General features: G+C 37.1%; 1 protein-coding gene across 1 annotated transcript in view; it reads left to right on the top strand.

Annotated features, from left to right (window-relative positions):
- LOC121388636 overlaps window positions 1-12,490 on the top strand; it is a 207,172-nt gene that overhangs the window by 137,364 nt on the left and 57,318 nt on the right. The window contains 9 exon segments of the mRNA XM_041520062.1: window positions 287-559; window positions 2,506-2,640; window positions 3,100-3,456; window positions 4,218-4,382; window positions 5,183-5,305; window positions 6,722-6,893; window positions 7,713-7,888; window positions 9,826-10,017; window positions 10,761-11,003. Of these exon segments, the coding sequence (XP_041375996.1) occupies window positions 287-559; window positions 2,506-2,640; window positions 3,100-3,456; window positions 4,218-4,382; window positions 5,183-5,305; window positions 6,722-6,893; window positions 7,713-7,888; window positions 9,826-10,017; window positions 10,761-11,003 (1,836 nt within the window).

Below are 12,490 nucleotides of genomic sequence, written 5' to 3'. Positions count from 1 at the left end.
CTGGGCTTGGGTAGGTGGGGAGGGAGTGGAAGTTTTTGTCACATGACCAGAACAGGAAGCAAAGAACTCATTGAAAGATTTTAAGCCAATTCATTTGGGTGTTAGGGTGTATGGACCAGTCAGTTGTATTAGGGGAAAATGCCAGTTGTGAGAGGTCAGGTTAAGTATATATGAAAAAAAACAAAAAACATTCTACACTTTGCTCCAAAATTTAGAAATTGATGTACATTGCACTTTAGAAATGAACTCTTCAAATATTCTGTTCCTTATCCTTTTCTTCCATTAGGCCAGGCATGCCCGGTCGGAACATTCAACAACTTCACGGGTCTGCGATACGCCAATGAGTGTATCTCGTGTGCACCAGGCCAGTACTGCCCGTCAACCGGTCTGAAGGAGCCGTTTGCTGACTGCACCACCGGTTACTACTGCAAGTTTGGGTCACCAACACCCACACCAAGCGGACAAGACTTCGGCTACATGTGTCCAGCGGGTTTCTACTGTCCAACAGGAACCGTGGCACCCATCCCGTGTAAACAGGGAACATACCAGCCATCACAAGGTTGGTCATTGACTTTTATTGTGATTTTAGTGCGATCTGGGCCCCGTTTTACAAAGTAGTCTTAGTGCTAAGATCACCTTAAAGGGACATTCCTGAGTTTGCTGCATTGTAAGATGTTTCCGACTAATAAACTATTTCTATGATTAAACTTACATATTAAATATATTTTCTTGTTTTGAATATCAGTGTCTGTACATTCAATGTGTCTCTGGTCATCTTAATATTTGTAAGAAGCCCAAACTGGATTTTGTCTTTAAATAATAAAATAATATTTTAGGAAATAAAATGAAATTTAGCCTAGTACAAATATTAGAATGATCAAAAACACGTTTAATATACAGCCACCAATATTTTATGCAGAAAAATATATTTGATATGTAATTACAATTGTTAAAAAGTCTGTTAGTCGATAACATCTTAAAAATTGCAGCAGGAATGTCCCTTTAAGTACATAAAGTAGTTATACACTTCAGGTGTTCTTAGCATTAAAATTGCTTTGTAAAGCATGGGCCTCGGTGGCGCAGTGGTTAAGCCATCGGACTATAGGCTGGTAAGTACAGGGTTCGTAGCCCTATACTGGCTCCAACCCAGAGCTCAGTGGGTAGGTGTAAGGCCACTACATCTTTCTCTCTCTCACTAACCACTAACCAACTAACTACTAACTCACTGACCTGGACAGACAGCCCAGATAGCTGAGGTGTGTGTCCAGGACAGCCTGCTTGAACCATAATTGGATATAAGCACAGAAATAAGTTGAAATGAAATGTAAAACATGACTTTGAACTGTAATTGGTGATGTAAAGTACAGATGCAGTGTTGTGTATTTTGTTTAATGAAGTTAAAGTAATAATATCGTTTTATTTCAATAAATTTAGAAAAAATAAAGTTCAGGCACAATGTATATTTTGTTTAAAATAGTTAAAGTAGTAATAACTTCACTTTTGAGAGAGTTTTACTGTTTCACACTTTGTTGTTTAAGGTGAGCTGTCACTCTCACTCCTCATCACTCACCTGAGACTGGTTCAAGGAGAGTGATTTGTAGCTCCCTACAGTATGTGAATTTTGAAAAAAGAATAGTACTACAAAAGAATTAAATATCAATGCTCAGTATGGTAATATATCTTAAATGGCTCCCCATAATATAATATAATTCAGGGGAGTAATTATTCACACTCCTCCATTTTTTTCTATTCCTTTTTATACACCCGTCTATGATGACTCGTATTATGGTATGGCGTTGTCCGTCTGTCCGTACATCCATTTGTTAACTTTTTTTTGTCCGGGTCATATCTTGCATACAGATGCATACTGGGCCATCAAATCTCACATGTAGGAACAACTTTGGATGGTGGTTTGTTGCATACTATTACTAGGTCATTGTGACCTAATTTTCACAGTCTATTGCATAATAACATTAAATCCTTGTCCGGATCATATCTTGCATACAGATGAATACTGGACCATCAAACCTCATATGTAGGAACAAGTTTGGATGGTGGTGTGTCACATACAATTACTAGGTCAGTGTGATACAAAAAAAAAAAAAATTGGTCTATATTCGCATAATTAGAATTGAATCATACCTGTAACATATTCATTAATATCTATGGTTTTCCAACAAACTCCTTGACGGGTGTATCATGTACCTCACTGGTACTCTTGTTTTGTGTGTGTTTTTTGATTTTTGTGTTATTAGTTTTTGTTATACTGAAAATTAGCTCTACTTGTCTACTAGTAGATCTAACAACACAATGGCATAATCCCGAATGTTTTCAAATTCTTTTCAAATCACTGGCATGATTTTGAAAGTAAGGTTTTGATTCGTTGAATGAAAGGTCAATTGGACGTGAGCTCCAACAGGGTGCTGTTAGATCCACAGGTTATAGTAATTAACCAGTGGAACAAATTTTAATTAGATAGTTAAAATGAGTATTTGTGTGTTTCAGGAAAACAGAGTGTATCTGCGTGTGTAGACTGCGATGCAGGTTACTACTGCCTGGAGGAAGGTAACAGTTCGACCACAGCCAAGTGTATGGCTGGCTACTACTGTACACGCGCTGCCAAGGTGGCCAATCCCACAGGTATGTTACAACGTTCTGATGTTTTAATAATCTGGGGCCTAATTCACGAAGAATTGTTAGCCAATTAACATCTGTGGTATGTTTGTATGTTTTGGAATTTGTTACACGTAGAAAATTACACCATTAAGAAAGACAAATCTCAAGGTGGCCCTTTGTCACAAGTACGTTATAATATTCTAATAGTCTCAGGCCTAATTCACAAAGGAAGGAAGGAAATGTTTTATTTAATGACACACTCAACACATTTTATTTATGGTTATATGGCATCAAGACATGGTAATTTAAAAATCTATTTAATGACATAGTAATTTTAAAATCTGTGTAATGAAATAGTAATTTAAAAGTCTATTTAGTGACATAGTAATTTAAAAATCTGTTTAATGACATAGTAATTTAAAATCTGTTTAATGACATAGTCATTTAAAAATCTATTTAAAATGTTTCACTGAATATTTACAGATGGTACAACTGGAGACATCTGCCCGATCGGTCACTACTGTCCAGAGGGCTCGGTCACCCCCCAGATCTGCCCTGCAGCGACATACATGAACCACACCGGAGCTGCCCTCTGTTACACCTGCCCCCAGGGATTCTACTGCACAGATGGGATGGTAGCCGTGCCCTGCCCCCAGGGTTCATATTGTCCCCTGGGGACTGGTTCAGGCTTCATACCGTGCCCGATTGGAACATACGGCGCCAGTGACAAGCTGAGTAACGATACCGACTGCTCACAGTGTCCCGGAGGGATGTTCTGTGACTCCACGGGGCTCCTGGCACCTTCAGGAGGGTGTGAGGCCGGATATTACTGTGTCTCAGGTAATGGTCTAAAAAATATATAATCAGTCTTAGAAGGAATTGTTTTAAATTTTTTGTTTTTTGTTTGTAGTTGTAAGAATTTTGTTTATCATCATATGAATTTTGTTTGCAATTATAAGAATTGTTTTACATGTTTTATAAATTTATTAATGGATAACAGTCTGTATAAAATTGCTTCACCATACATTGTGTTATTTTGTGCAGTTATATGACTGACATTGTTATAAAGAATATTGTAATATTTCTACATGTTGATGTTTTATTACAGGAGTTAACGTGAAAACCCCTAACTCTGGAATAAGTCTGTTTTTATACTTATGACCACATGTTGATGTTTCATTACAGGAGATAACGTGAAGGCCCGTAAATCTGGAATATTTCTGCATGTTGATGTTTTATGACAAGATTTAACGTGATGACCCCTAACTCTGGAATAACTCTGGTCTTCATGTTAACTTATTGATGTTTTATTACAGGAGATAACGTGAAGACCCCTAAATCTGGAATATTGCTGCATGTTGATGTTTTATCACAGGAGTTAACGTGAAGACCCCTAACTCTGGAATAACTCTGGTCTTCATGTTAACTTATTGATGTTTTATCACAGGAGTTAACGTGAAGACCCCTAACTCTGGAATAAGTCTGTTTGTATACTTATGACCACATATTGATGTTTTATTACAGGAGTTAACATGAAGACCCCTAACTCTGGATTAAGTCTGTTTTTATACTTATGACCATATATTGATGTTTTATTACAGGAGTTAATGTGAAGACACCTAACTCTGGAATCTCGTTCACGGGGACTGGTGGCGTTTGCCCTGCAGGATCTCAGTGTCCTGTCAACTCGACCTACCCCGTACCGTGTCAGCCCGGCCAGTACTCCCCTGCTGAGGCCACGCCCCTCTGTCTGGCTTGTCCACAAGGTAAATCTGTTTCTTTTTTAAATTTTATTTAAAGGTATGTGGTTCTCTATAAACATTGTATAAGTATGCTTTCTGGTTGAAACTCAGTTTCTTTAAATAGCTGTTCAAAATGGATGGTGGTATAATTCTGATATAAACAGCTGGTGCAAATTCCAATATTAGAAGATATGTGTTTCTTGTGCATTTCTTGAACTAACTAAATGTTGATTTTCAAAATGGCTTGTGTGGTGGTAATTCTTATATTAACTCAGCCTTTCTTGTGCAAGTCCTGGCGGTAGTTTTCAAAATGGCTGGTGGTAGTTCTGATATTAATAGCTCAGTATTTCTTGAACTAGATAAATGTTGATTTTTCAAAATGGCTGGTGGTAGTTCTGATATTAATAGCTCAGTATTTCTTGAACTAGATAAATGTTGATTTTTTCAAAATGGCTGGATGTAATTTTTAAAAAGGCTGGTAGTAATGCTGATGTTAACTGCTCAGTGTTTCTTTTGAAATTCTTGAACTAACTAAATAATTATTTTCATAAATGGCTAGTGGTAGTTTTGATAATTATAGTAAAAAATATTTCTTGTGCAAGTCCTGAACTAGCTAAATGTAATTTTCAAAATGGCTCGTGATAATTTTCAAAATGGCTTGTGGTAATTTTCAAAATGGCTTGTGGTAATTTTCAAAATGGCTTGTGGTAATTGTCATATTAACAGCTCAATGTTTCTTGTGCAATTCTTGAACTAAATAAATACTACTTTTCAAAACATTGTATTATTATGTTACAAAATGTTTCTTTACATCTTATTACCAGGTTACTTCTGTCTGAATGAAACGATAACACCCCAGGTTTGTCCGACTGGCCACTACTGCCCAGTAGGAACAGAGTTTGCCACCCAGTACCCGTGTCCAAAGGGGACATACAACAACCGAACAGGTAAGACAGGCAGAACTTATAAAATAGCAATCTAGTGTTTTACTTTAGTGTGTCCCAACTGATTGAAATATACAATGCAGCTACCAGTTTCTGGTCACATTAATAAACAGTAAACAACTGAGAGTTGATTCAACATTCCAATCGAAATTCACATTATCTTGTGATGGTAAACCAGCCTCGGTGGTGTCGTGGTTAGGCAATCAGACATAAGGCTGGTAGGTACTGGCTCCCACCCAGAGCGAGTTTTAATGACTCAATGGGTAGGTGTAAGACCACTACACACTCTTCTCTCTCACTAATCCCTAACAATTAACAACTAATCCACTGTCCTGGACAGACAGCCCAGATTACTTAAGTTGTGTGCCCAGGACAGCGTGCTTGAACCTTAATTGTATATAAGCACGAAAATAAGTTGAAATGAAATGCGATGGTATTTAGTACAGATAATAATGAAGTAAATGGTTGATTCTACATTCTAACCCCTGAAATTCACAAACCTTGTGATGGTAATTAATACAGATAATAATGAAGTAAATTGTTGATTCAACATTTGAACCCCTGAAATTCAGATTATCCAGTGATGGTAATTTAGTACAGATAATAACACAGTAAATTGTTGATTCAACATTCTAACCCCTGAAATTCAGATTATCCTGTGATGGTAATTTAGTACAGATAATAATGAAGTAAATTGTTGATTCAACATTCTAACCCCTGAAATTCAGATTATCTTGTGATGGTAATTTAGTACAGATAATAATACAGTAAATTGTTAATTCAACATTCGAACCCCTGAAATTCAGATTATCCTGTGATGGTAATTTAGTACAGATAATAACACAGTAAATACCTGATAATAATAATAATGCTGTTACAGATCAATATTTTGTAACAGTTTTTTATGGTGGCACTGCTGATTGCAATCATAAAGTTCAGGGCTAATTTTCCTGTCATTCATGAACAATTGCTGTCAATGAATTTCAGAACGAAAATATAATACAAATTTATGATACCATCTTGTTCTATTCACAAATTTAAACCCCGTAGAAATAAAGAATTTCACAGTGCCAAAAATCTCACACATTTTGATTAGAAATACAGTGACACCTGTCAAGACCAGACCCTCTAAAAACGGAATTCCCTCAAAAACGGACATCTTTCAGAGTCCCTTTCTAAAAACCACAACAGAACTTAACCTCTCTAAACCAGATCCCTCTTAAACGGGACATTTGTCTTGATCCCAAGGGTGTCCAGTTTAGAGGGGATTCACTGTAGATGAAAGCAGAAAGAGCACTGGATGATGATACATTTCAAATTAATTTATAACATTTATAGCACCTTTTAGTATATTTGTAGTTTTTCAAGACTGCAGTTAAAATCTGTTTTGTATTGAAAACGTTTACTTGTTGCCTTCAGGTATCAGCAGTGATTCTGAATGTCTAGACTGTCCACCGGGTGAATTCTGTGAAGGAGTCGGAAATGTTCTACCAGGTGGTTCATGCGACGAGGGATTCTTCTGTGCCGGACGATCATTCCAGCGCAGACCGTACGACTCGGGCAATCTGACAACAGTGAATGGAACATCCAGGTACTGTATACAGTGGGTTTTACTTACTTTTAATGTACACTTTGTATAGCAACTAAACATTTAATTGGCTGTTCAATTTTCATTACAAAATTATTTTCTAAATTCTTAAGTTACTTTGTTGTTACACCATGTACGTTTCTGTGTGGACACAGTAATTTTTGTGTAGTGATCTGTAGGTATTATCAGGTTAGTTGGTGGATTATTTTAGTATGTCTAACTTAAATACCATGTTTATCTTTAGTGTCCATCAGTCCATCCATCTGAATTTTTACAAACCCACTCACATCCATCCATCCATCCATACATCCATCCATCCATCCATCCATCATACTATCCATCCATCCATCCATCCATCCATCCAACATACGATCCATCCATCCATCCATTCATCCATCCATCACACTATCCATTCATCCATCCATCCATCCATCCATCCATCCATCCATCCATCCATTCATCCATCCATCCATCCATCCTTTCAGCTATCCATCAAGCCAACCACCCATATGTCCATCCAACCATTTATCCATCTTCCATCCAGCCAGCCAGCCCATGTACCTACCATTCCATCCAACCATTTATCCATCCATTCATCCATCCAATCATCCATCCACCCATCCATTCAACCTACTTTTATTTCATTAATCTATTCAGCCTTCATCCACCCTTAATTGACTCAACCATCATCCAATTGTTCATCCTCCTCTCCCTCCCTCCATCCATCCCTCCCTCCCTCCATCCATCCATCCATCCATCCATTCATCCATTCATCCATTCTTCCATCTTTCACTTACCTGTTCCATTGATCATCTGTTTCAGTGACCTTGTTTCCAATGACACGTGCACCCCAATGTGGGACTGCGTGTGTTCCCCGTTTGAGCTGACCAGTGGCGGTGTGTGTCCCATCGGATACTACTGTCCGACTGGCACTGTGAAACCCATCGCCTGTTCACCTGGTCTCTACTGTGAAACTCCGGGTCTGGCTTCTCCAACAGGTAACTATGTTGTTAATGTTAAACACACATGATAAATCATAAAACTGGGGGAATTAAATACTGAGTAGAATGTTCTTAACTCACTGGTTAAACATCTTTTATAATATAGTGAAAATAAAAAAGGCAAATCAGGGTTATGGTTAATTGTAATTAAAATAGGTTTACTTGATATAAACGCTCAATTTTGTGAATTGAGGCTTGCTTAAGGTGCTTACGTCGCAGGATCAAACCACCTTGGTGGATCCATTCAGCTGATTAGGTTTTTTCTTGTTCTAACCAGTGCACCACAACTGGATAAAGGTCGTGGTATGTGTTTTCCTGTCTGTGGGAAAGTGCATATAAAAAATCTCTTGCTGCATTAGGAAAAATGTAGTAAGTTTCTTCTTATAACTATGAGTCAGAATTACAAAATGTTTGACATCCAATAGCCGATGATTAATTAATCAATGTGCTCCAGTGGTGTCAATAAACAAAGCAAATTTGTGATAAACAACATATCAACCTGTTATTCTTCTGAATTTCAGTATGTGTTAATTATTTCTTAAAATACAAAATTTAATGGTACAGCTGAAAATTATGATCACCTTTCTTTTAGTGTCCTATGTATTTCAGTGATTACAGTAAACTGCAGTGCTGGTTGCTATTGCAGACAAGACTTTGAAAATGCTATTATAATAGTTTTATGATTGTTTCTTTATCTTTAGTTTCCAGATTTAAGAAACTGCAGTGTTGTATAGCATTGCAGACATGACTTTAAATACGATTGGATAGTTGATTTTTTAATTATAGAACTTTCTCTTTAATCATCTCTGTCTCATTTCCTTGATTATAGGAAACTGCAGTGCTGGCTGCTATTGCAGACATGACTTTAAATAAGATTTGATAGTTGATTTTTTAATTATAGAACTTTCTCTTTAATCATCTCTGTCTCATTTCCTTGATTATAGGAAACTGCAGTGCTGGCTGCTATTGCAGACATGACTTTAAATAAGATTTGATAGTTGATTTTTTAATTATAGAACTTTCTCTTTAATCATCTCTGTCTCATTTCCTTGATTGTAGGAAACTGCAGTGCTGGCTGCTATTGCAGACATGACTTTAAATACGATTTGATAGTTGATTTTTTAATTATAGAACTTTCTCTTTAATCATCTCTGTCTCATTTCCTTGATTATAGGAAACTGCAGTGCTGGCTGCTATTGCAGACATGACTTTAAATACGATTTGATAGTTGATTTTTTAATTATAGAACTTTCTCTTTAATCATCTCTGTCTCATTTCCTTGATTATAGGAAACTGCAGTGCTGGCTGCTATTGCAGACATGACTTTAAATAAGATTTGATAGTTACATGATTTTTTATTATAGAGGGGCAGGATGTAGACCAGACGTAAAGTTTTCGCTTGATGCACGGTCGGTTTAGAATCGATCCCTTGTCAGTGAGCCCATTGGGCTATTTCTCATTCCAGTCAGTGCACCACGACTGGTATATCAAAGGCCGTGTTATGTACTACCCTGTCTGTGGGATGGTGCATATAAAAGATCCCTTGCTGCTAATCGAAAAGAGTAGCCCATAAAATGACAACAGCAGGTTTCCTCCCTCAATATCTGTATGGTCCTTAACCATATGTCCGACGCCATATCACCGTAAATAAAAAATGTGTTGAGTGTGTCGTTAAATAAAACATCGCCTTCCTTCCTTTTATTATAGAACTCTCTGTTTAATCATCTCTGTCTCATTTCCTTGATTGTAGGAAACTGCAGTGCTGGCTGGTATTGCACGGGTCAGAGTCCGGTTATTATAGAACTCTGTTTAATCATCTCTGTCTCATTTCCTTGATTGTAGGAAACTGCAGTCCTGGCTGGTATTGCACGGGTCAGAGTCCGGTTATTATAGAACTCTGTTTAATCATCTATGTCTCACTTCCTTGATTGTAGGAAACTGCAGTGCTGGCTGGTATTGCACGGGTCAGAGTCCGATTCCCACTCAGATTGACTGCCCCGAGGGACACTACTGTCCTGACGGTACCAGCGTCCCCACACAGTGCCCCGCGGGGACATTTGCCAACAAGACTGGAGGGAAATCGGTCGACGATTGCCTCAACTGTACAGCCGGCATGTTCTGCCAAGGTTTGTGATCCATTCTGTATTCAGACTGTAGACCTGATATAAGTTATAAAATGTTTAACATAATTAGGTTACTTGTATACTGTAAAATCCCTCAAAACCGGACCCTATGTAAATTGGAATTCACTTAAAACCGGATGTTTTTCATAGTTCCTTTTTAAATATCAGTACTGAAGAGAGCTTCTGTAACCAGATTCCCCTTAAAAACCAGACGATTTATTTGGTCCCATGGATGTCTGGTTTATGGGGTTTTCATTGTAATTAGTATTTTGTTGAATAATTTTATTTAGTGCTGTGACAAATTTTTTTATTTTATAATATATATCTAAACTGTGGTGATTGTATTTTGACTGTTTAATATTTGGTAGACTTTCAATGTTGTGGAACAAGAGAAATTTTTTTTTACTGGAAAATAATTAACTTTTCAATTATTCTTAAAATTTGTATTGCAGCAAATTTAGTTGTTTTTTTCTAAGTTACAGTCAAGTTATGTTTTTTTTTAGAGACATTTTTTTAAAACCTATTAATCAGTTTCCTTTTTATTTGTCATCACCAAAAAACTATATATAGAATTATTTAAAACAAGTCTGTCTTAAAACCTTCAACAGTAAAGTTAAAGTTTAGAAGTTAAAAACCTGACACTTTGTAATACAGACATCTTTAAAACTATGGAAGTTGATCAAAAAAAAAGAAGAAGAAATGTTCATAATAAAACTGATTATTATAACAAAATGACTTTATTATAGGGACTGGAGACACTGTGCCAACTGGATTCTGTGAACCAGGATATTATTGTCCCGGGGGACAGAAATCACCAACACCTGCAGACCTTCAGTGCTGGAAAGGCCACTTCTGCGAATTGGGTTCAACTATTCCAGAGCAGTGTCCGAATGGAACGTACCAAGTGAACGGGGGTCAGAGCTTGTGTAATGACTGTCCGCCAGGCTACTTCTGTGATGCAAATGCTGGAAACATTACTATTATCGATGGTGAGTTACCCAAGGCTATGCATGTTCATTGATTCATAAAAAACATCCCAGTTTTATATGCTCGTCTTTGTTATAGAGGGTGCGGGGCGTAGCCCAGTGATAAAACGCTTGCTTGATGCAATCGATCCCCGTCGGTGGGCCCATTGGGCTATTTCTCGTTCCAGCCAGTGCACCACGCCTGGTATATCAAAGGCCGTGGTATGTGCTATCCTGTCTGTGGGATATAAAAAATCCTTTGCTGCTAATCGAAAAGAGTAGCCCATGAAGTTGCGACAGCGGGTTTTTTCTCAAAATCTGTGTGGTCCTTAACCATATGTCTGACACAATATAACCATAAATAAAATGTGTTGGGTGCGTTGTTAAATAAAACATTTCCTTCCTTGTTATAGAGATAGTTTTATGGTATGGTATTGTGCGTACTTCTAATTATCCATCCGTTCATCCGTCCGTTAACGTTTCTTGTCCGGCCCATATATATATATATATATATTTATATAGGTTCATAAAGCCTAATTGTGCCCATTGTGCTATTTTTCATTCTAGCCAGTGGACCATGACTGATCTATCAAAGACCATGGTATGTGCTATCCTGTCTGTGGGATGGTGCATATAAAAGATCCGTTGCTACTAATGGAAAAATGTAGCAGGTTTATATGTCTATGTCAGAATTACCTAATATTTTACATCCCATAGCTGATGATTAAGAAATCAATGTGCTCTAGTGGTGTTGTTAAACAAAACAAACTTTAATTTTAAAGCTTTGTATGCAACTACAATTTGGGATATTGATGTATTGTGCACCATAACTAGGTTACTGTGACCTATTTTTCACAGATCATTACTGCATATCAAAGGAAATCCTTGTTCGGTCCATATCTTCCTTATCAGTTCATATTGTATGATCATCAAACCTTGCATTAAATACAGTATGAGATGGAGGTGTGTCACATACCATAATTAGGTCACCACAACCTATTTTTCATGGATTACTGCATATTAATGGTAATTCTTGACTGGCCCATATATTCCTTATCAATGTATATAGCTTCCTTCCTTCTATATTAACAATTTATTGTCAAATCTTTGCTTTAAGGCTACATGCATATGCGTATCCCATCTCTTTCGCAATACATTTTTGAGATTGTGATTTATATTGTTTGTAAGTCGTTATGTGTAATTTACCTCCTTCCAAAACAAAACATTAGTTATGGATCTCCCTGCTGTCACATTTTGCTTTTCATCATTAACGTTTCTTACACACCCGTTGGTGAGAACATCAGTCATTATTTTTGATAACACATATAGCATTAACACACATACGTGTGATAACATTTTAAAGATATACGACTGGCTACTCATAGGTGACGACCAGGTCACCAATGCCGTACCATCCAATGAAAAACACAGACCGGTCAAATCAATCACTTTGTGACGTACTAGATAACCTGAAATTAACTTGTCTGTGATGCACAGGTTAACTATAAGCG

This window comes from Gigantopelta aegis, chromosome 2 (assembly GCF_016097555.1).
Source record: "Gigantopelta aegis isolate Gae_Host chromosome 2, Gae_host_genome, whole genome shotgun sequence".
Lineage (NCBI taxonomy): Eukaryota > Metazoa > Mollusca > Gastropoda > Neomphalida > Peltospiridae > Gigantopelta > Gigantopelta aegis.
This window is presented reverse-complemented; position numbering and strand designations above follow the sequence as displayed.